Source organism: Halichoerus grypus, chromosome 15 (assembly GCF_964656455.1).
Source record: "Halichoerus grypus chromosome 15, mHalGry1.hap1.1, whole genome shotgun sequence".
NCBI classification, from domain to species: domain Eukaryota; kingdom Metazoa; phylum Chordata; class Mammalia; order Carnivora; family Phocidae; genus Halichoerus; species Halichoerus grypus.
Genome location: NC_135726.1, coordinates 58,482,369 through 58,505,657, shown reverse-complemented (window position 1 = coordinate 58,505,657; position 23,289 = coordinate 58,482,369). Strand labels below are relative to the sequence as shown.

Sequence of the window (23,289 nt, the reverse complement as noted above, 5' to 3'; positions counted from 1 at the left end):
AGTCTCCGCCTAACGGGCCGGGCCCGCGCCTCCTGTCCTGGAAGGGGGCGGGGCCCGAAGCCCCTCGGCGCACGGCGCCATAGAGCGGGGACGGAAGACCCGTGTCCTAGACGCGTCCGGAAGTGGCTCCCAGGGGCGCCCGCTCCCCACCATAGAACTGGGGGGGGCGGCGGCTGGGGGGGGTCGCCGGGCTCGCCTTCCTAGAGCGGCGAGGACAGGGTGGAGGCCGGCGCGGGGGTGGGAAGGGGAGGGGGAGCAGCGCGGGCGGAAGCGGCCAAGAAGGTCACTTCCGGCCTGGGCGCCCGTCCCCCTGACCCCAGGGTCTGAGTCGCCGCTGCCGCCGCTGCCACCATCCGCGAGGGAGGAGAGAGGAGGAGTGCGGCGCGGCGGCCCCGGGACCGAGGAGGTGAGGGGAGGGCGCGGAGGCGGGGGGGCGTGAACCCGGGGCCGGGGTGGGCGCGCGTCTCGGGGAGCCCGGCTGCGGGCGGGGGGCGGGCGGGGAGGCGGGCGGGCGAGCGCGACTGGGCGGGCGAGTGCGCGTGCGCGTGCTGGGGGGGCGTGAGTGGGCGCGCGGCCGGTGACGCGGGCGGGCGAGGGCGCGCCAGGCGGAGCCGCGGGGAGCGCGCCTGCGCGGCGCCGCGGCGGGGCCGCGCCGGGGAGGGAGCGCGCCTGCGCAGCGCCGGGGCTCGGGCTGGGGGCTCGGGGGGTGGGGCCGCCGCGGCCTCCCCGGCAGGTCGTGGCCGGAAGTGGTGGCGATTCCCGGGGGAAGTTGAGGCCCCGGTGGGGGAAGGGGACGCGCGGGCCGGGCCGGCCTGACCGGAAACGGCGGCCAGGGGGGCGCGTCTGGGTCCCCGGCCTGCTTCCCCCGCCTCCCCGCTCCTTCCCCTCTTCAGAGAAGCCCGGGTTCCGCTGCCGCCCCGGGCGGGCTGCGTGCGGCCTTTGATCCCGCCGGGGATGGCGGGCTGTGGCCCGGCGGGAGGCTCATTCATTCGCCCCGGCGCGGGCGGCGGGCAGGAAGCGCGTGCGCCGCAGGGGAAGTGACTGGGCCAAGGTCAGGCACCGCGTGGCCCGCGGGACCGGGGAGGACGGTGGCCGGGCGCCCAGCCGTGCTGCTTGATTCCCCATGCCCAGCCCCGGCCGCAAGGGGGGACACCCCGGTTCGTGGAGATGGGGGTCAGGCAGGCACAGGATGGCGGCGTCGCACGACGGAAAGTGACCCATAGGCTCCCCCAGTGCCATGACGGGCATGAACAAGGTCCTGGAGCGGGCGGGCAGAGACGGGGACCGGGACGCGGAGTACTCCCCTCCCCCAGAGCCCTTGCGGGGCGGTCAGGAGGGCCGTGGGAGCCCCGTCCACAGCGGTTTCGGGGAGGGGGCCACTTGGTGTGTGGTTTCCTGGTGCCAGGCCCCGCGTTGGGCAGCGCTGAGGATCCAGGTGGGAGTCAGGGCTGCCCTTGCTCTGGGGAAGCACAGTTGCTGTTGATCCGGGCTTATCTTCTTAGACCGTAAGCCTCTTTGGCTAAACGCAGCTGTCATTCACCTGCCTGCCTTCTGCCTCAGCCCCGAGAGCATTCCGATCAGATTCCCACTTGTTATCTCTTGTCTTAGCTTTTTCCCCCTGGAAGCCTTCCAGATCTAACCCCCACCCCCACCGCCACCCCGGCGAGCCGAGGAAGGGAGAACTCCAAGGGCTTGTCCCCATGCCTGGCGCATGAGCAGCACTGCGGCGTTGGGAGTGCTGGGGTCAGACAGACCCGAATTCAGATCCCAGCTCCACACCTGGTACTTGGTGAGCCTGCCGCACAAATAAGCGTAACATCTCAGTTTCTACGTGGATAGAAAGGAATGACTTGGTAGGGAAGCTCTTAATGTATCCCTTTTAAAGCCAGAGCACACGTCAAGAGAGCTGAGTGTAAGGTATGTGGGGAGGGCTCTGGAGCCAAGCATTCCTAGGTCAGGCCTTGCTCCTGTCTCTTCCAGCATGGTGACCATGGACCTGTCACTTCCCTCTTCCCTCGCTCCCTTAAGGCGGAGAGCACAGTCCAGCCTTCCCTGGATAAGCCTGGCCCTGTGCTGGGCCCATGGGCCCCGTGGTCACAGCACTCTGCCATGGGGTGGGAGAGAAGGGTCTCTCAGCACACGTTTCTTGAGGCTTCCCTGTGCCAGACCCAGAGCTGGGCAACCCTGGGTTGCAGTTCCTGCCCTGCAGCTGCTTGGAGGCCTGTCAGGGAGACACATACGGAAGCAGGGAGTCGATTTCCCAGAACTATAGGTGCCCAGAGGGAAGCGTGTCCCTGGGGGAGGTGGTGTGTCCTGCGTCTTGAAGGACAGGGAGGGATTGGCCTAGAGGACCCTGGGACTCGGGGGAGAATGATGGTGAACCCTGGGCTCACCATTCTGGCCCTTGGCCTCCAGCAATGGCCTGGCTGGCCGGAGGTGTCTGGTAGTCACTGCCGGGTACCTAGCTCTCCGGGCACCCATGCTCAGACACGTCTCAGCTTCCAGACCTTGCTCGGCTGTCCTCCATGCTGCCCAAAGCCTTGCATGTGCTGGGGCCTCCCGGAGTCAGCTGTGGCTCTGGCCTCTTGGTGGTGACAGACTCACTTTGACAGCACTTGCTTCCTGAGCACTTGGCAGGTGCCTGGTCCTGTGCCTGGTCCTCACTGTCCTGAGCTCTCAGAGGTCCTGGGATGGGAGTGGTTGCCCCCGGTTCCGGGGCATGGGATGGAGCCCCAGGCCCCGCAGCTGCACAGGGAGCACTGGTCTGCATGTGACTCCAGAGCTTGGCCCTTCGCCATAAAGCCGCAGGCTTTGTTGACTTCTTTCTTTTGGCCAAGGCTGGGGTCTGGGGGAGACAAAGGTTATCGGGCTGGGGACTCGCTCCCTCTGCCATGGGGTGCGTTGTCACGAAGGGTCATTGGCTGGTTCAGGGCACTCCGAGCCCCAGCCTCTCGTTTCAGGGGTGACTCACACTAATAGTCTCGGTGCCTTTGTTGTAGAAGCACAGAGAGCTGTGGCCTCCCGAGTGCTGAGCCGCCAGCCAGGCCGAGCCTGGCTGGGTGGACCTGGGCCCCGGGCTGCGCCGCCTGGCCACCTGGGGCTGCAGGACGCGTCTGTAACTATGGCAGTTGAGCCAGTGCCAGCATCCTGAAGACGAGGAGGGAAGAAACGACGACCTTGGAGGCTGGCCGGCCTGGCTGGAGTCTCTGCTCCTCTACTTGGTGGCTCTGTGATGTTGAGTCAGCCACCGAACTTGTCTGAACCCCAGCTTTAACAGTTCTCATCAGGGGTCACCAGGCACGTTCTGGGTGCCTGGCTTCTGGCTGAGCACTTCACACGCATTGTCTCCTTTGATCTTGACGCGGGGCCTGTGAGGGTCAGGGGCACAGAGGCCGGAGCACCTTGTCCAAGGTCACATGGCTGCTGGCTGGTGGGGCTGAGTCGGACTCTGGCCGCCTGCCCAGAGAGCTTGTCCTCACCTCTCTGACAGTGGTTGTGGGGATCCGGATTATGAACCCACTGCACCCTGTGCACAGGATCTGAGAGGTCGTCTGTGCCTGGTTATTTGAAAAGAGAGGACCGTTGAGCTGAGGGAAGGGAGAAGTCTGGGAAGACTTCCTGGGGAAGGCGCTACTTTCACTGGGCCCTGACAGCAGCTCCATGGGGAGAATGGGCAAGGTGGAAGGATGCAAACACATCCACCAGGGAATGGGGGTCTGGCCTGATTGAGGGGTGACAGATGTTACATGGCCTGTAGGCATGCTTCCATCTTTTTTTTTTTTTTTCCCTGCCTAGAGAATGTTTTTGTTTGTTTAAGCAATTTTCAGTTACTTGCCAAGACTTTAACAATCACGAGTGTTCACGGACGTGTCTGCAGATCCGGATGCTCGGTGTTCCTGGATGGTGGCAGGTGGTCTCCACGCTCCCTGCCGCGCCTGCCGCGTAACCGTGTGGGGAGATTCTAGGGATTCTAGAAACTGGTTTCCTTTGGAGACAGCAGGGAGTGGGGACCAGGGTGTCTGGAGTTTGCCACCTGCCTGGGTTCCGGGGTGGGGTGCACTGCACCCCTGGGAAGGCTGCACAGGATTGGAGGCAGGGGCGGTTGGTGCCCCTGAGGATACGAGGACGGTGGCCGACGGCAAGGGTGAGGCCTGCTTGGCCAGGTGGGACATGGGTGGGAGAAAGAAAGCCGTGAAGTAGGGTTGTCCTCTTCATGGGAGGACTGTGAGGGCAGCCCAGACAAGGAAAAGAGGAAGAAAGTGGGGTTGGGGGGGCAGAGGAGCAGGTTCATAAGGGACTGCTTTGCTCAGCTCTTTCAGTGTGCTGGAAAACCCGAAAGAGGCGTAGATTGCTTTCTGGGGAAGTACAACCTACCCAGCTGACTCCCGATAAGATGGAAAAAATCCAAACATTATCATGGAAGAAATAGGAAAAGTTGACAGAGGGCCCCTTTTCCCCCCCAAAAAAGGGCTTAAGGTTCTGATGGTGTTGCGACTTGTCCTCAGTGTTGAAAGCACAGGTGAGAGCCTGGCAGGACTGGCTGTGGGTGTGGGAGGTGGTCTGGGTGGGAGGTAGAGCAGGGAACAGATGGGTGTTCAGGCCTGGAGCGAAGGGTGAAGCCGCGCCCAGAAAAGGGAAGTGGGTAGGAGCTGGTGAGGAGAGCGGAGGGGTCTACCTGCAACCCCAGGGGGGTGTGGGGCATCACCACCCAGGCCGAAGAGGGGTCTGAGGTCTGAGCGGCCCCCATCCAGTCAAGGACGCCAGTGCCAGGCTGCTGCTTCTCAGTGAGCCATGTGCGCTGGGCGGACGATTCCAGGTGGTGGTGCACGCTGGGGAGGAAGGAAGCCTGGCCATGTGATGCGGGGCGGGCCGTGGGTGGACCCTTGAGAGGTGAGAAGGTGCCAGGCAGGTGGAGGACAGGCCGCAGATGGGAGGTGGGCAGTGGTATTGAGGGGATTTGGATTTGGGGTGACGCGCCGTGGGCACGTGCAGCAGGGTGGTTTAGGCAGGGCAGGGGTGTGAACTCTAGCGGCTTCATGGAGGCGTGAGTCTCCTAGCATGACCCCCCTGCAGAGTGCACAGTGGAGTGGGGGTTGATGTGTTCACAGGTAGGTGCACCCATCCCCACAGAACATTGTCGTCATCCCAGAGAGACTGCACCCACTCCCCTTCCCCTGCCCCCAGTCCCTGGGAGTCACTCATCTGTATCCTGTCTCTGTGGGTTTGCCGTTCTTCACGCACAACGCGGTCTCTGTGGCTCCTTCACGCGGTGTGATGTGTTCAGGGCTCCTCCGGGATGCGATGCGTCAGTGCTTCATCTCCTGTGTGACGGAATAACGTTCTGTGGAATGATCGGACCACAGTTTGTGTATCCATTCATCTGCTGATGGGCATTTGGGCTGTCTCCAGTTTTGGCAGTCGTGATTTATGCCTCTGTGAACGTGCGTGTACAAATTTTTGCACGATCGTGTTTTTGTTTGTCTTGGGTTCATGGCCGTGAGTGGAGTTGCTGGATCCCACGGTCATTCTGTGCTCTGCCTTCTGGGGAGCTGCCAGGCTGTCTTGCACAGTGGCCGCCCCATTTCACATCCCCCAGCAACACACGGGGCTTCCAGTTTCTCCACATCCTCGCCAGCCTTTAGTGTTTTGTGTTTTCTGTTATGTGCGTCCTGATACCGTGGGATCTCATTGTGGTTTTCTCGGGTGGCAAATGAGGTTGAGAATCTTGTTACGTGCTTATCAGCTCTTTGTATTCTCCTTAGAGAAGTATCTGTTCCGATCCTTTGCCTATCTCTAGTTGGGCTGTTGGAATTGAGTGACTTAAAAAGATGAGTTGGTCTGTGATGTGGAGAGCAGACTTTAAAGAGGTGTTGGGCGGGGGTGGGCATGGGGAGGCAGGGTAAGGGTGGACGGGGTGGGAAGGAGGAGGCTGGGAGGGGCGTGTGTGCTGGACTCTGCTCGCTGACAGCACAGGGGTTAAAGAGCCACTGGATTTGGTGACCTCGAGGTTGGGGGGAAGGTAAGGGCAGGAGCTCGGCTCTGAGGGAGGAGGGGAAAGGACGGTGATGAGAGAGACCGAGAAAGCAGGGGGGTGTCCTGGAGGGCAGGGCCTGGGGCATAGGTGCGGGAGGGGCCCTTGTTCTGCAGGAGTTGTCTGGAGCATCTGGTTGCTGGCGCAGGGGAGGGGAGGTGGTGAGATTGGCAGCAGAAGAAAGAGAGGGGCTAATTGGTGGGCTGGCATCCAGAGGAGGTGGGTGGGGTCTAATAACAACAATAATAACAATAATTTGTCTCAAGCTTAATAGCAGCCAGGCCCTGTCAGCCCCTGTGCTAATTGGATTGCTCAAGGGCCTGGCTGGGGTGGGCTGGGGGAGGCCTACCCTTCACCTTGGGGAGCGGAGGTCAGAGCTGGGCGAAGTCACAGAGGGGGGCAGAAACTGGGGGAGCTGGGAGGGAAGATGGGGGGTAGGCAGGGCCTCCGAAGGGGCCAAATTGCGTAGTCAGACTTCGTCTGGAGCAAGTGGGGGGCCTTCTGGTCGCGCTGAGGCCACACCCCGGTGTTTCTGCACGCACCTCTGTGGAGGGGAGGGGGCTGCAGCCCTTGCCCCATGACTCTGAGGTCCTGGGTATGGGACCCACAGGCCCACAGGGTCAGCCCGGAGGCCTCAGCAGCTTCTTGAGTGATGAATGAGTGAGTGGGAGAGGAAGGGACCTGGGTAACGTTTAGTGAACACCCTTCCCGACTCTTCACTAGGACCCCTGGTTAGTCCCCGGCTCCGGCGCTGTCCTGACCCTCTCCTGGCCCTGGGAGTACTTGCTGGGCCTTGTGGGGAGCAGGGGCCGAGCCCCCGCTGCGTGCTTCCTTGTTCCATCACACTTCGTGTGCAAAACACAGATGCAAGGTAACCTTACTGGGATTTCAGGACGGCAACTGCAGAGCCCTGACCCCCGAGCTCGGGGCGTCCTCTGACGGGCATCCCTGCTGTGGCCCCCACAGCCACCCGGCCTGCCTTCTGCCCCTCTCTCCCTCCCATCGGAGGCACGGCACCTCCAGGCCTTTCCTATCTGTTTGGCCTGGGATGTGTCCCCCCACATCTCGGCAGTCCTTGCTCCTTTACGTCAGGGTCAGCAAACGTTTTGTGTGATGGCCCAGAAGGTAAATATTGTGGGCCTTACAGGCCAAGGGGCAAAATGGAGGATCTGGTGTGCTACTTAGACATCTTTTAAAGTGTGACCGTTTAAACACGCAGGTAAAACCGATTCCGAGCAGGGGGCAGCTTACAGGCGGGCGGCTGACTCCCTCTCGGCTCCAGCCTGTCCCTTGCAGAGGGGAGGGGAGACTTTCCTCTGCCCTCTTAGGGTTTCCGGCTGGACGGACTGAAACAGATTAACGGGAGAAAAGCACACGGATTATATTTCCACAAACGTGGGAGCCCGAGCAAGAGAAATGAAGACCCACAGATGTGCCGCACCGGGGTGAGCGAGGGGCGGAGGTTGTGGAGAAGAGACTGCGGCCCCTGGGGGCCCTGAAGGAGAGAGGAGGGCTGTGTATCTGTGTATACGGGCTTCTTTCTCCGGGGTCTGGAGGGAGGAACCTTCTTTCCTCCTGGTTCAGGGAGGGCTCTGTGCCGTGCGGCTTCCATCTTCTGCTTTCAGGCAGAAAGGCGGCCTGTTCTGGGTGGATGTCCCTGATGGAGACCCGGCCCTGCTCCGGACCCACGGGCCCCCTTGCCCACTGAGCACCTGGGCATCTCTGGCCACAGGGCAGGCGCTGAGGCCGCCGTCCTGCAGCCGGAGGAGGAGCGCCCCTGTGCTGCGCCTCCTGGCCCGGGGGGCCCCAGAGCCCTGGGGTTCCTGGGGAGGGAGGACAGCGACATGGAGGGGGCGGACAGGGAGGGGACGGGGAGAAGGCCGAGGCCTTCTTGCTGCAGGAAGTGGGCCTGAGGTGGAGACTCGGGTCTGGGAAGTCCCTGCTCAGTGACTTACACGTTAACGTTCAGGGGAAGCACAGCACACCCACTTAGCAAACAAGTTTCCACACACGCAGGAGGGCAGAGGGGCCGGCTGTCCCGGCCCACTGCCTCAGCCCTGCTGCCCCCAGCCCTGTGAGCACTGACTGTGTCTTTCCTTTTTCTTACCTCGTTTTTCTCTCTTTTTCTTTTCTTCAAAGTTTTATTTATTTGGGGGAGGGGTGCATGAGGTGGGGAGCGGCAGAGGGAGAAGCAGGCTCCCCGCAGAGCAGGGAGCCCGATGCGGGGCTCGATCCCAGGACCCTGGGATCACGACCTGAGCCGAAGGCAGACGCTTAACGACTGAGCCAGCCAGGCGCCCCTTGTTTTCCTGGACGATGTAATTGGCTTTATTAAGTGGTCCACGAATGGGGAAATGTTTCATCTAGCAAGTGGAGAGATGCTCTCCTCTTACCTCATTTTCAGTGTTTGTGGCCTTGTAATCAGCGGGCCCCATACGATTTTTTAAAGTCTGTTTACTTTTTAGTGGAGATCTAATTTGCATGTCGTGAGATCCACTCTTTGAACGTGTACAGTTTAGTGATTTTTAATATATTCACAACGTTGTGCAACCATCACCACCATCTGGTTCCACAGTATTCTCATCACTCCCCAAAAAGCCCTGCACCCATTAGCAGCCCCTCTCCCTCCCCGCCCCCATCCCCTGGCAGCCACCGTCTCTGTTCTGGATGTTTCTGGACGTTTCCGAGAGATGGAGTCCGCTCTCTGCGGCCCTTTGTGACTGGCTTCTCCCCCTGGTGTTTGCGCTCTGACGGGCGCTGCCGGAACATTCGCGTGCGAGTCTGCGTGTGGACGCGGGTTTTATGTCTCTTGGGTGTATACCTAGGGGTGGAGTCGCGGGGTCACAAGCTAAGGCTGTTTATCATGTGAAGAGCTGCCAGACTGTTTGCCACGGTGGCCGCACCGTTCTGCGCGCCCAGCAGCCGTGCGCGAGGGTTTCTGTGGCCGCACGGTTACCTGGTGTGACCCGAGGGCTGTGCGTCCCCACGGTGCCCCCTCAGCACCCGGCGATTTTCCCATCGCAATGCATAATCCTATGGACGTCCAAAAAAGAATCGTTTCATCTTTTTCCCTTACAGCAGAAGTAATTACTCATTCTAAAAAAATGGAAAAGTTGAGAAAATGAAGATAAAAAGAAAATAGTTAGACGCATTCTTCGTGCTATCAGCTGTCGTTTCTGGGGCTGTGGCATCTGTGGGATTTTCTTGGGCTTTCTCCCACATGGTGCTGACGGGTTCTTTCCAGTTTCTTTCCTGCTCTAAATCTGGCTGTGATGAAGTTTTTTTTTCCCTGCAGGAAGCGTTTTTGAGGTTTGGGTTTCCCCTCGGATTAGCCCCAGGAGAAGGGGGTGGGTTGCCTGGCCGGGGGCTCCCAGCGCCTGTTTGCGGCTGCCGTGTGGCCGGACTGTCAGGCTCCCCCCGAACTATGTGTGGCACCAGCTCTCAGCTGGGGGCTTGCTGGCCTTCCTGTGGGGTCCCAGAGGGTGGGCCGGCCAAGGGGGTCAGAGTTGCATGCATTGGTCTCTCGAGCCTCCATTCTGTTCAGACCCCTTCGTGGGTGCGGCACGTGCCTGTTCTCAGCCCCTGAGGGCACTTGGCGCCGGTGTGGGTGCTGGGCACCCTGTGGGGCCCAGGGGAGGGCAGATCGGGGGCTGGGAGGCCTCTGAGGGGGTGATGCCTCGGGCAGATGGGGAGGAAGAACGCTCCGCGCCCTCCCGGATCCTGGGAGTCCCTGTGGCCCCGAGCCCGGCACTGTGCCAGCGCATCCTGGCTGCCCACCCTCGCTGCTGCGTCCAGATGCTCCTTGCTGTTGCTGTAGGCGAGCTCCAGGACCGGCCCCACCTACGTCTGGGAGCCCCAGTGTCCTCGTCTGTAAAACACGCGTCGCAGTGGTGCCCACCCCAGAGGGATCACCACATTTCACACAACTCCTCAGTCCTGTCTGGCCTTCGAAGCCCTGCGAGAGTGCCCTCCCACCCCTGCATCTCTAGCCTCTCCGCAGGGCCTTTGCACCTGCTGTCCCTGCATCCCTCCCCCTCCACGCTTCTCGTGCAGACCTGCTCCTGTGGCTCTTCCCTCTGGGAGATCCTCCACTGACCTCCTGGTGCAGCTGCCCTCCCCTCCCCTCTTCTTCCCTCCCCTCCCTGCATATCTTCCTTGAACTTCATCGTCTGAAATGGCCTTTTTCGTTCGGATGCTTGCTCATCACTGGCAGGGCTCTGTCACGCGGCTGGGGCTGTGGCCTCTTCACCACACCACATTCTCCAGGGTCGAGCAACGGCTGGCCCTTGGGGAGACCCCCACGGCTGTGGGGTGGGGGTGATGGGGACCGGTGCGGAGGAAAGGATCATGCCATCCTGCACACGACGCTCCCGCCTTGTCTTCTCATCAGGCCGACATGAAGAGCCAGTCGGATCAGGGCCCCGTGTGGAGGGGAGCCTGGGACGGGCCGGGCAGGTGCTGCCTTGTCACGGTGGGTGCCGTGATGATGCGCGGGAGCGAGAACCTGCACAGGGCAGCCCTGTGTGTGTCCTGCCGACCTGGCCCGACCCCGTGGTAGCTCCCTGTCGTGGTCAGTGGCAGGGCCTGCCGTGAGGAGGCCTGGGCCTTGGCTGCAGGCTCCACCCGGGGGCCACCTGCAGTCTTCCTGCCAGGCCCCCGCCTCCCGTCCATCCCCGTTCGGTGTCCCCCAGCGTGGCCTCCTGGCCCCCCAGACAGGCCTGGCTCTGTCTTTGGTCGGCCCCGTGCTCTTCTAGGTCCTCGTTGACGGGTGTTAGGACGGCAGAGCAGTTGGGACCAAGGGCTCGGCAGCGGCACCGTTGGCGTCCTGTCGCTGCTCCTCGTTGTCCTCTGCTGTGACGTGGGGATGGTGGTCGTTCACAGCGCGTCAGTGCGGGGTATGCAGAGCCGGGCCGGTGGCTGGAAAATGGGGCCCCGGCATCCAGGTTTGGCCCGTGGGAGGCACGCGGGACGCTGCTGCGTAAGTGAGCGTTTGTCTGCCTGGTCACTGCCACGTCTCCTGGTCCCAAGGACCCGGCCCGCATGACCCGCGTTCGCAGTTCTCTGCGTGCCGTCTGCCTTCAGATCTCGGCCACTTAATGGCTCAGTTTGCGCATCTGCGTGATGGGGACAGCGTTGTCCGCTCAGAGGGCTGTGGTGCAACCAAATGTGCTAACGGCGTCTAAGCTGCGTAGGACAGGGCCTGGGCCTGGGAAATGTGTTGGCAGAGGGAGCGGCTCACTGTGTCTGCGAGTGTTTATTAACTGGACAGGCGGGTTCTCGGAGTTCCTCTCAGAGGTCAGTGGAGGTTACTGAGGGGCGGGTTCACGCTCCCCCAGCAGTGGAATGGGTTCCCTTCGGGGCCTGGGTGGTAGTGAGCTCCCTGTCAGTGGGGGATTCAAGAGACGCGGGTCTGGCATATTGTGCCGCGGGCAGATGCTTGCCGTTGGCAGGTGCTCGTCTGCAGGCGCTCAGCTGCGGTGAGGTCCCCGTGTGGGATGGGGGATGCAGGACTCTGGAGGTTTGCTTGGAGCTGCGTGCACTCAGCTTCAGGGGCCAGGTCTCAGTCGATTGTGTGTGGGATGTGCGTAGCTGCTCACCAGGAGTCTTGCCCACCTGCAGGCTTCCTGCCAGGGCGTGACGCCACAGCAAGGGTCCCCCCAGTGCCAGGCTCTGGTGCCGCACAGGACTGATGAGCCCACCTGGGGCCGGGTGCCTGCCTAGGTCTCCCAAACACAGGGGAGACCCCTGCCCAGCTCCTCGCCTCAGGGCAGCGTGGAGGCCCAAAGGGGCAGTAGGGGGAGGCCTGGGCTGTGTGCCCCCAGAGCCAGGCTCTGCCAGATGGCATTTGCCCCCAGGGCGGTGGTGAGTGGGTGAGAACCTGACCCTCGAGGCCAGTGAGGTGAGATTTCTCCCCAGCACGGCCCGTTGCATGGGGTGGCATGGGCGGTGGCGCGATGAAAACATGTCCACACGGTACGTGCGCTCAGACGTTCATAGCGGCTTTACTCCTCAGCCCCGAGGTGCAAACAGCCCAGACGCCATCTGCGTCGGCGGGTGAACCGACACACAGAATGTGGTCCACCCATACAGTGAAGTGTCGTACAGCCGTGAGAAGGAAGGAAATTCGGATACGCGCTACAGTGCGGACGAGCCCTGAAAACATTACACTGAGCGAGGGAAGACACACAAAACACCCGGTGACACAGCGTTCCATTTCCTGAAGCCTCCAGATGGGGCAAATCCAAAGGGACAGAGGCCGCAGAAAGTGCTCCGCCTGCCCCCCCCCCCCCAGAGGCCGGGGTGGTCTGGCCGCCCCTCTGGGTGCAGATATCCTGGAGGGTCGGCTCCTTTCCCCCGGGCCCCAGTGTGGGGTCTTCTCAGAGACCTGAATGCGTGAACGGCTTAGAGGACTTGTGCGCCCGTGTCAGTCGGCCTCACTGTCCCGTCGGGGGCGGGCTCTGGGGCTAGAGCGGCCTCCCTGCTTCGTCTTGTTTTAGCCTCACGCACGTCAGATGCGTGTGCGGTGTTGGCGGCAATCCGGGTGCCAGGCGGTGGCGGGGGAGGCTGAGGCGGGGGGCTGGAGTCTCCCCCCGGGCTCCAGCTGGCGAATGGTGGAGCTGGGACACGAGCCTGGCCGGGTCGCTGCAGCCCCGGTGCGTCGTCCTTCCCCAGGTGGTGCGTGGCCTTGGGCTGGTCTCCCGTGCAGGGGGAGGTGCGGGCCGGTTCTCTGTGCCCCTCAGGTACCTGCCGCGTGCGCCTTCGGCCTGCCAGGGCTGAGCTGGGCGCTCGCAGCTCGAGCACGCGCGGGAGCCGACGTGGTGCCTGCCGTCCTGGGGCCCCCCGTCTAGTCTGGCGTCCTGTAAACTCTGTCCTTCCGTCTCCTCCCCTTCTCACAGGGACCCAGACATGGAGCTGCGGGAAGAGGCCTGGTCTCCGGGGCCGCTGGATTCCGAGGACCAGCAGATGGCCAGTCACGAGAACCCAGGTGAGGTGGCCTTGGGCAGGTCTCAGCCGATCCCGTATCCCTCCTGGACCCCGGCTTCCTTCTCCCCCGCTCCTGTGGCTCAGGAGTGATGCCTCCTTCCTCCAGAGGGTCATGGGTGCCTTTGGGGGCCACTTCTCTCCGGCTGTCCTCTCCACCGTCATGGCCCAGGCCCCTCGCTCCCCAGCGTCCTGGCCCCCTGCCCTGATTCTGGGTGGTCCACAGGTGTCTCAAGCGAGAAGCTGTAGACGGGGTGGGCGTCACGGGGCCGGGGTGACCGACCACAGAGGAGGGTGTGATGTGTACCAGTTGTGGGGGGAACGCTGAGTATCTGGGTTTTTAGGGGAAATCTTCCACTTTTTCACTATTGGTACCCTGTTGTGTTTAATAAAGCATTATTTGGGTTGAATAAAACTCACCTTTGAGCACACGGGGCCTGGGGTTTGCTCGCTGAGACACTCCTTTCCAGGGGTTTTCCTGTAGGGCACCCGAGAAATAAAGCATGGACTTGGCTTTCATGCTGCTGTTGGTGTGTTTTCGTGCCGGGTGTTATGCCGGCGTGGAGTCAGCGGATGTGTTTTTTGCTGTAGAGGCCAGAGGAGAGAGATTTCTGGCTTTGCAGACCCTGTGCTGTTGCAGCGGGAAGGCGCCCGGCCAGTATGGAAGTGAGTGGGTGTGGCCACGTGCCGGTCGAACTTCACGGACGGGACGGGCGCTGGGTCTCGGCCCCGGGGCTGGCATCCCGCAGTCGTCCTCAGGGGGGGCCACGGGGACCTGCACCATGGTTGGGGGAGGGTTTTTAAAGTCTCTTGGCCTCCCCCTACGCATTAATGTAAGATCACCCCGAGGAGAATAAAGAGAAGCTCCCTGCAGGCAGGCCGGGACGGCCCTGGTTACCAAGGAGGACACGGAGTCGTGGGGGCTCCATGCTCACTCTGACCCGGCTGCCCTCCGTGGGGGGACCATGCCCGCCCTTCCCCGCTGTGCCCCTCTGGGCCTGCTTCCCCTGCCTCCCCCGATGCACGTCCTTGGCCTTCTAGCCCTTTTAGAATTAATTTAAAAGTCTGCATATTATGGGAACATTCGAGCTCAGTCACGTCATGACTTTGCCTGCACTCAGCCTCAGGGTTAGAGACCCCTTTCCAGTCTTATTTCTCCGTTTGCACCCTTTTCTCCCTCCTGGAGAGTTTAAAGAACATCCCAGATGTCCTGTCTTTGCACCCGTAGGTCCTCCAACAGGTGCGGGCTCTTTAAGAGCAAAAACGAAACGACAGCTACGAAACGCTTACCTCACCCAACAAAACACCCAGTCTGAGTTAACAACCCCAGTTTTCTCCAAAACGTACATCTGCCTTGGAGTAAGTCAGGTGTAATCCTACGAGTCCTCCGTTAACCCGTCCCCCTTATAAAACTTGTACGATGTGCAGGTGGGTTCTCACCTCCCCCTCGTCCAGCCTGCTGTCCTGAGCCTGCTCTCCCCCAAGGGAATCTGTTGGACGTCCCTGCTCCAGCCACCCCCTGCTGGGGGCCACGCCATTTTGACCCCCCCCCCCCCCTTTGCTCAGCTCGCGGGCCTTGTGCCTGGATGCTTCTAAGTGGCCGTGCATCCCATGGTTCTGGGCCTGCCCCGGGGGGTGCTGCCCGCCTGGGTGTGGGGCCTCCTGTGGGGTGACCGTGCCAGACTCCTGCCCTGAGACACCAGCCTGATGCCCATGGTAGCTCTGGCCTGCAGGGCAGGGGCTGGGGTCTGTGCTGGCCCCCTCGAGAGTGGGGCGGGGCTGGGAGAAGGCAGGCAGGTGGGCTCACCCCCTGGCCCAGGGTCTGAAGATGGCAGGTGGAAAGTGCCGTCAGAGCCCTGAGTCGCAGCCTCATGGCCCAGCTGACCGTGGGGGCTCCCCGGGGTCCCCCCCAATCTGATTTCTGGCCCATCGAGTGTCCACTCACAAAGTACCTTCTGGATGTGGCCACGGAGCCCCCCTGGCTCCTGGATTGCCACCCTGCACTGACCTCCACCTAGTCCCTGCGTCCATCCCTGTCCAGAGCCGCCCGCATGAGCTTCTTGAGATGGGCGTGAGGTCCTGGCTTGCCGGGAGTGATGCCCGTGCCCTGCGCTGCTCACCGTGCCCGGAGTCAGCCACACGCCGTCTGCGGCACGGAGGCAAGCTCTGCCTGTGTCACCGCTCCTGTGGGGGAGGGGCTGGGGACGGTGTGCCTGAGGCCGACTCCCTGTCTCCACGGGGCCCACAGACTGGTGGTGGTTACAGAGGGGACTGCCGTGGAGACCGCCTCACCAGAGGGCCCAGCTCGTCGGGGGCAGGGAGGCTTCGCCAAGGAAGGGGCTGCCCACCGCGGGAGGTGCGGGCCGCTGGCTGGAGAAGAGCGCGGCTGGCTGTGGATCGGAGGCCCCGCGGACAGCTTGAGGCAGGGGACGCGGCAGCGAGGCAGGACTAGCAAGAGCCCTCTTGTGGCTTTAACTGGAACGGTGTGTAGCCGTCTGGGACACCAGGCTGCACACAGGGCACTTCCAGCCATTTCTCCACGAGCCGCCGACATCCTGGCTCTGGCCGGCTTTGTGTGTGCCGTCCTGGCCACATGCCTGAGGTGGTACCTCAGCTCTGGCCCTCACGTCCCCCTCCCTGCTGAAGATGAAGGACAGGGAGGGGGCGGGGCAGAGGCAGAACTGGCTCCTGGGGCCTCTCTTCCCGGCAACCCCATGTGCATCCTGATCGGGGATGCGCGACCTGGGAGGTGGCTTCAGGGTCACCATGCCTGCCTTATCCCAGCTCAGCCCTGTGCTTGGGATTTTCTGGTGAGGAAGAGGGGACTGACTGTGGGCAGCCCCAGCAATGTCACCCCAGGGAGAAAGGCGTTCCTTGGGGGCTCAGGAGTGCTTTGGAAAGCTTTCTGGGGCTGCTGTGGGGGAAGGAGCACCGAGCCCCGGGCACCTTGTTTTTGCCTGGAGGCAGCCAGCCCCTCAGGAGCCATGGGCGATTGTGGGCCCGAGGCTCCTTCCCTAGGGAAGGCTTTGCCTCAGGGCCCCTGGGAGACGACGGGTTGGGTGGTGGGGCCTCAGGTGCAGATGAGGAGGTGGGCGTGGCGGGCTCCCCCCAGGATGTTGTCTGAAGGACTTTCCAGCTCTCTCTGTCCCCACAAGTTGGAGCCGCCCCGCCCTGTGTCTTCCTGCTTCGGGTAACTCCACTCCATGACAAGGAGGCAGAGGGGGACCCACGGCATGTCTTCTGACCATCGTCAAGGCCTGAGTCGTTCTGCACACGCCCTCAGCCCAGCCCCACGTGTGTTCGTGTGCCACGGAAGCGAAAGTCCCAGTCCTCCCTGTTGGCAGCACGGGCACTGTGTTCGCTTCTCCTCCCACCGTATTCCGTGTGGATCGCCTCTGGCCTGCTCCACACTGAGCTGACCCCTGCTGCCGGGCTGTGACCCAGGTGGAAGCTCGCTGGGGCGGAGGGCAGACAGCCGGTCACCTGGGCGGTGCTTCTCTGGCAGCTCTGTGCACATGAGACAGAAAAGAGCCAAGGGGTCGCATTTCCTTTCCATGACCTGGACCTGCCCAGGGCGTTTGTGAAACCTCAGGAATTGTAGCATTTTCTTCCCTGGATTTGGGTATTTTTGGGAATGGTGTGTAGACTGAGCGGGAGCCATTGTTCACAGCGGCTGGTGCTTTAGAAGCGCTTCCTGTCGGTCCTGCGCTCCCTCCAGCCGCCGGGCCATCCTGCGAGGTTGGGTTGCCGGCTAGAGTGCTGGAGCGGAGAGGCCAGGCCACCCACCCAGGCTGAGGCAGCTGGGGGGGGGGACAGCCGGGGGGGGGACAACCTGTGGGCGGACAACTGGGGGGGCAGCCGTGGGGGGACAGCCTGGGGGGGCAGCTGTGGGGGGGACAGCCATGGGGGACAGCTGTGGGGGGATAGCCTGGGGGGGGACAGCCAGGGGGGACAACCTGTGGGCGGACAACCGGGGGGGACAGCCGTCGGGGGGGACAACCTGTGGGGGGACAACCAGGGGGGACAGCTGTGGGGGGACATCCTGTGGGCGGACAACCGGGGGGGGGACAGCCGTGGGGGGACAACCGGGGGAGGGACAGCCGGTGTCTGCTGCGCTGTCCCCGGGGGAGGGCAGCCCTTCCGACCTGCTGCCTGGGGCTCCTCCTGATGGCCCCAGCCTGGCCATCCAGGGTGCAGGTGGTCAGAGGCCTGGGATCAGGTGGTGGCGTGGTGGGGTGGGAGAGCCATCCAGGCCTGTCCTGGGGCTTTAGCTGCAGGGTATTCAGAATGGAAAGTAATCCAAAAGAGGAATACATAAATAAAGATGACATTGTGATTCTGAGGAGGGAGCTCTCCCAACAGGAAAGAAGTGAGCTGGTGTCCTGGAAGGCACCCACTGGGGGACGGGGTTCTGACCTCCCTCAGCCGAGCTCTGGCTCTCACGTTGAAGTGCGCTTCAGAGTCATTCCAGGGGGCTGACCTAAAATGCATCCGGCCCAGAATGATGGCAGCCCTTAAGCCTCCCCAGACCTCCACAGAAAAACCATGTGGCAGAACCCAGATCCCTCCGGCCACACTGATGACAATACTCCTTAGGTGTGAAGGTGCCCCCGTGACCCCAGAATACAGTTGGATGGGGACAAACCAATGGTCACAAGCCTGTGTGGTGTTGGCATTGTGTTGGAGGGAAGGAAGCAAGGAGGAGCCCCAAATAGCCCTCGGGGGTCACTGGGAAGCTTGGGGGGTGGTCCCACTGAGACCAGCAGCTGAGACTGGAGGTGTTCTGTCCAGACCGGGAGCAGGGAGCTTGGGGCCACAGGAAGGTCTGGGGCTGGAGCAGCCTGGGGGCCCACGCGTGGGCTCTGATGCCAACCAGGGAGAGCGTTCTGCCCATGGCAGGACCCACTCAGAGCAAAACCTTCTGGGAGGGAACTCAAAACTGAGTGGGACCCCTGTCCTTGACCACAGGGAGGAAGGAAGGAGGAGGTACAGATAAAAACAGGGAGGCTGTGGCGCCAGGAGCCTGGGACACTGTCACACACTCCGATATGGTGTGAGAACGTCAGAGGAGGGAGCTCGGAGAACCTCGCCCCCCGGGAGTCGGGGGACCTTGCCCCCTGGGAATTGGGGACCTCGAGCCCCCAAAATTGGGGAACCCTTCCGCACAAAAACGAGCAACAGGAACAAACTGAGCATAACACTAGTGCCCCCCCACCCCCAAATCGTTAGAATAAAAGAGAAAATGGGCAGGTAATATCTCCCCCGATCGCGAGGCCACTTGGAGATACACCACCTGGTCAGAGAGGTGACAGCCTGTGGAAGAAGCACGAAATCAGAACAGCTCAGAAGCGAGGATGCAGGACTCAGCAGAAAATACGAGCAAAGCCGTTTCAAAATGAAAACTGAAGGAGGTAACCCAAGAGGGAATAAAAAGAACACATTCCCTGAGAAAAGTTGGAGGTAAAAAGGAGGGATGTTTAAAATTAAAAAGAAATGAAGGTTAAAACGAAGTATAAAAACAAATGAAGTCAGAATCCCAGCGCGGGCCTGGGGAAGTCCTTGCAGAAATCCAAAGCAAAGGAAGAGAATAAACAAGCCAAGAAGACTCCTGAATTGTCAAAATTAGGTCTTGAAATAGCAAGTCACAAGTCTGAGAATATCTCCTCAGAGGTCACCGGAAGAAGCAAATCTTTGGGGCACCTAGGGGCAGTGCTTTATGCCAGAAGACAGTAGGGCCATATTTATGGTTCCCAGGGAAAGAAAAGGCGAGCCAAGGGTCTCCTTAAAACTGACCTACAGGTTGGAAGGGCAGAGGAGGAGTTCAGTCCACAGCGTTCTGGGCCCTTTCGGGGGATCTGTTAGCAGGCGAGCCTCAGACAGCCACTGGCTGGAGAGAGACGGGCAGCGAGCAGGGCCGCGGGAGGTTGGGTGGGACAGGAGTGGCATGCGCAAGGCCGTGCTTTGTGCTTTCAGAAATTGCAGTCGGCAGTGGTGGATTAGAGTGGTTATCTCAACACCGCAACATGGGGTCAGCAAAAGAATAATGACAGACTATTCAAACTCTCTTCTCCCTTTTGAAGAAGGGAGATGCAGACATCCCCAAAAAAAGACTCAAGAAAAACCTGTAGGTCCGGATTTGTCTGGGAAGAAGTGTTGGTGTGAACTCAGCAGAATATTACTGTAAGGAAAAAAAAAAGCAGTGACCATTTCCAGATTTGGGTCTTGAAGTACTTTCCACCAGAAGAAACCAGGGCCTCCTGGAGAAACAGTGATTGCACGTCTGGGCGTCTCATGAGGCTGGGGAGCAGGGAAGCTGCCAGGGCCCACCAGGGTCCTGCCCGAAGGATGGGGCGCCTCCTTAGAGCGGCGGCAGGTGGGACGGCAGTGGATGGAGACCCACCAAATACGGGTAAATCCAGGAGTTCGTAGCGATGTTCAGAAAGGGGAGACTGGAGGGTGATCGAGAACGGTTCATCTGGCGAAGCGAGTGTGGATCCTGCCACAGCCACGTGTGGCTGACCGTGGTGATGGGGAGCACGTGTGGGAAGCCTTCCAGCTGCCAGTGCCACGAGCAGCTCCGGGCCGCGCTCCCCGGTGAAGCGGTCGTGAGTGCCCCAGAAAGGCGCCGAGGCCGCCATGTGCCTCTGGAGCAAGAGCGGGGTCTTGCCTTCAGCCCGGCTGCTCTCCAAGGCGCCCCCTGAACCCCATGCAGCGAGCGGGCAGAAGCCAGGGGCACTAGAGCAGGGCTCTCCCAGGTTGTGATTCCTCTCCTGGTGCTGGGGTTCTGTGCTGTAAAGACCCGAGTTCCGTAGCGCCTCCCTTACAGGACGTAGACGCATTGAAGCTTGTTGAGTGCGTGGCGCCCACCTCGGTGCATCCTAACGCCTCTTTGCATGTTTGTGAGTTACCCTGGGTCAGTGTGTGAGTGCTTCGGGCCTGGCTTGTGCCCTGGTGAGGGAGGGAGGGAGCGGGGAAGCAGTGTTCCCAATGCATGCTTGGAAGGGAAGCTGCAGGCACACCTTGGAGGGCCACGCCGGGCTGGTGGGCACCGTGGAGGAGTCCCGGCTGAGGCCCAGGCTCCGCTGGATTGGGGAGCAAGAGCCCTTGTTGCAGGTGCTCACAGGTCGGTCTCTGAGCTGGGCAGGTTGCCCGGGGGAGGCCAACGCTCTTTCCCTGGGAGATGGCTCAAGGCCAGGTGTGGTGCAGACTTTGGACAGGCTTTGAGTCCTCACTTCACAGCCGGCAAGACCAGGGCTCCATGCTCCTCTGTCGTCTGCATGGGGCAGCAGGGATAGGGTCAAGGACGTCTGTCACGGAGGCCCCGGTATGCGGGGGTCGCACTCCCAGGTACTGGGGCAGGCGGGATCCCATGCTGGCCTGTGATCCCGTTAACCAGCCCTATTCCTCCTTCCTCTTCTCCACCTGCACCGGGATAGTCTTCCTGGAAGCCAGGTGCGATGCCATTACTCCCGGGCTTGCCTTGTTCCTGGGCCAGGGTGTGAGCCCCTCTCCCTGGACCCTCCCCGCCCCTGCCTGGTGCTTTGGGCTTCAAGTGTCATTTCCTAGACTTCCATCCATGTTCGTTTATGTGGATGCTGTTTATTTCCCAGACATTTCTGGAGTCCCTGCTACGTTCCAGGCATTGTTCCAGGTGTGGGGGAAGCAGCTGGGAAAGAAAAGTCTTGACGGTGGGTAGTGAATGACCACACGAACGTTCAGTGCAGTGTCAGGGAGTGAGCTCTGAGGAGAATACGGCGGGGAAGGAGGTGGAGAGACGGGCATCTGCGGAGGGCCAGGTCTGTGCACCGACCCGGCCGAGCTGCCCTCCGGGGCCGCCGGGCATCCTGAGCCGGCGCGCAGGCGAGGCTTTGCGCATGCCCGGTGGCAGGTGAAAGAGCCCCGTCGAAGCCCCCGGCCCGCGGCCCCGGCCCGGCCCTCTGTCGAGCCCGGGCTTCTCTGACTCTCCTCCCCTCCCACCCTCTTGCCTTCTAGTGGACATCCTCATCATGGATGACGACGACGTCCCCAGCTGGCCCCCGACCAAGCTGTCCCCGCCCCAGTCGGCGCCCTCGGCCGGCCCCCCGCCCCGGCCGCGGCCGCCGGCGCCCTACATCTGTAACGAGTGCGGCAAGAGCTTCAGCCACTGGTCCAAGCTGACGCGGCACCAGCGCACGCACACGGGCGAGCGGCCCAACGCGTGCGCCGACTGCGGCAAGACCTTCTCGCAGAGCTCGCACCTCGTGCAGCACCGGCGCATCCACACGGGCGAGAAGCCCTACGCCTGCTCCGAGTGCGGCAAGCGCTTCAGCTGGAGCTCCAACCTCATGCAGCACCAGCGCATCCACACGGGCGAGAAGCCCTACGCCTGCCCCGACTGCGGCCGCAGCTTCACGCAGAGCAAGAGTCTGGCCAAGCACCGGCGCTCGCACAGCGGCCTCAAGCCCTTCGTGTGCCCGCGCTGCGGCCGCGGCTTCAGCCAGCCCAAGAGCCTGGCGCGTCACCTGCGGCTGCACCCCGAGCTCGCGGGCCCCGGCGTGGCGGCCAAGGTGCTGGCGGCCAGCGTGCGCCGGGCCAAGGCGCCCGACGAGGCGGCGGCGGCGGACGGCGAGATCGCCATCCCGGTGGGCGACGGCGACGGCATCATCGTGGTGGGCGCGCCGGGCGAGGGGGCCGCGGCGGCCGCGGCCATGGCGGGCGCGGGGGCCAAGGCGCCGGGGCCCCGCTCGCGGCGCGCCCCGGCCCCCAAGCCGTACGTGTGCGTGGAGTGCGGGAAGGGCTTCGGGCACGGGGCGGGGCTCCTGGCCCACCAGCGCGCCCAGCACGGGGACGGGCTCGGGGCGGCGGGGGGCGAGGAGCCGGCGCACATCTGCGTGGAGTGCGGCGAGGGCTTCGTGCAGGGCGCCGCGCTGCGGAGACACAAGAAGGTGCACGCCGTGGGCGCGCCGTCGGTCTGCAGCCGCTGCGGACAGAGCTACTACCGGGCGGGCGGGGAGGACGGCGACGGCGACGACGACGAGGCGGCTGGCGGGCGCTGCAGCGAGTGCCGCGGCGGGGAGGGCCGGTAGGGGCGGAGGCCCGGGGGGGCAGGGCCCCTCGGGCTTGGCGGGGACGATGGCGCAGGGCCCGGAGACCGGAGAGAGACGGACAGAGGGCGCCACGGGCGGCGCAGGCCTCGTCTCCCTCCCTGCCGCGCCCCGCCCGGTGGTCCGCGCTGTGGGGACGGGCGGCCCGGGGCGCTAGGGCCCTCCCGCCCCCGCCCTGCGCCCTGCGGCCTGCCCCAGCCTGGCCTGCCCTTCTGGTTCTCGGCGAGCCCGGGAGAGACCGCGCGTGGGAACTGGAGACGAGGGAGGACGGAGCCCACGACCGAAAGAGCGGCCCCTGGTCCCTCTTTCTCTTGCCCCGCCGCCCGGAAGGCCCCGCCCTTCCGCTTCCCGAGGGCCACGCGGAGCGAAGGGAGGGGGTCCTTTTCCCCTCAGAGTTTTCTTTTGATCACACCCGCCTCCCGACCACCCTTCCATTATTTTGTCTCTACTTCCCCGCGGGTCCTGTTCTTCTTCTTGGCCCTCGTCCTCCCTCCCCTTCCTGGGTTCGGGGTCGTGGAGGAGTGCTGGAGCAGGACTAGGCCCTGTTCCCAGCAGACCCCGCAGACATGGGGTCCGGTCTATTCCCTGGCCTGGACGCGGCTGAAGGAGGGGCGCGGGGGCAATAAATCGCACTATCTGATTGTCCCTGCTCTGCGTGGTTCTTGAGTTGGGAGGGAGAAGGGCTCCCCAGCCCGCAGTCACAGAGGGGACACCGGGCGAGGGCTGGGCCGTGGAGAAAGCTGCTGAGTTGGTACCCTCCTGGGCTGATGTAGACTGGGCTGTCCTCCTGAAGAGTGACCCGACCCAGTCACCTGCAGTGGGCCGTGGGCTTTCCAGACAGAAGGCCACCGGACTTGGAATATTCCTCGGGCTTGTGAGGAGCTGGGGCTGGTTCCGAGTAGGGCCTGCTTCTTGCAGCTTAGAGGAGGAATCCCACAGCCTCAGTGGGTTAACACAAGGCCGTTCCTCACTCGTGGGACAGTGACAGCAAACGAGGTGCCGTGCTCCCCACTGTGGCTCCCCCCCCAGCACCTGAAGCCCCTTCCTGCATCTAGCTTCTTGGAGAACTTGGCCTGGAGGGGACCCGTCTTTCCCCTGCTCGCATCTCATTAAGTGTGTGTGTGTGTGTGTGTGTGTGTGTGTGTGTGTGTGTGTGTAGGGGGGGGCAGTCACAGGGTCACATCGCACCGCACA

The 23,289-nt window shown here is 62.5% G+C and overlaps 1 protein-coding gene across 5 annotated transcripts; it reads left to right on the top strand.

The window, feature by feature from the left end:
- ZNF787 (zinc finger protein 787) lies at nucleotides 1-22,740 on the top strand. 5 transcript variants are annotated; one of them, XM_078062445.1, is made up of 3 exons: nucleotides 1-406; nucleotides 12,928-13,016; nucleotides 21,005-22,740. In XM_078062445.1, the coding sequence occupies exons 2-3, from the start codon at nucleotides 12,938-12,940 to the stop codon at nucleotides 22,075-22,077; spliced, it is 1,152 nt and encodes a 383-aa protein (XP_077918571.1). In that variant the 5' UTR covers nucleotides 1-406; nucleotides 12,928-12,937; the 3' UTR covers nucleotides 22,078-22,740. The 5 variants fall into 5 exon arrangements, with proteins under 5 accessions (XP_077918571.1, XP_077918573.1, XP_077918572.1 ...); XM_078062447.1 differs by lacking the exon at nucleotides 1-406 and adding an exon at nucleotides 926-1,051; XM_078062446.1 differs by lacking the exon at nucleotides 1-406 and adding an exon at nucleotides 1,058-1,255.
- The last annotated feature ends 549 nt before the right edge of the window (nucleotides 22,741-23,289 follow it).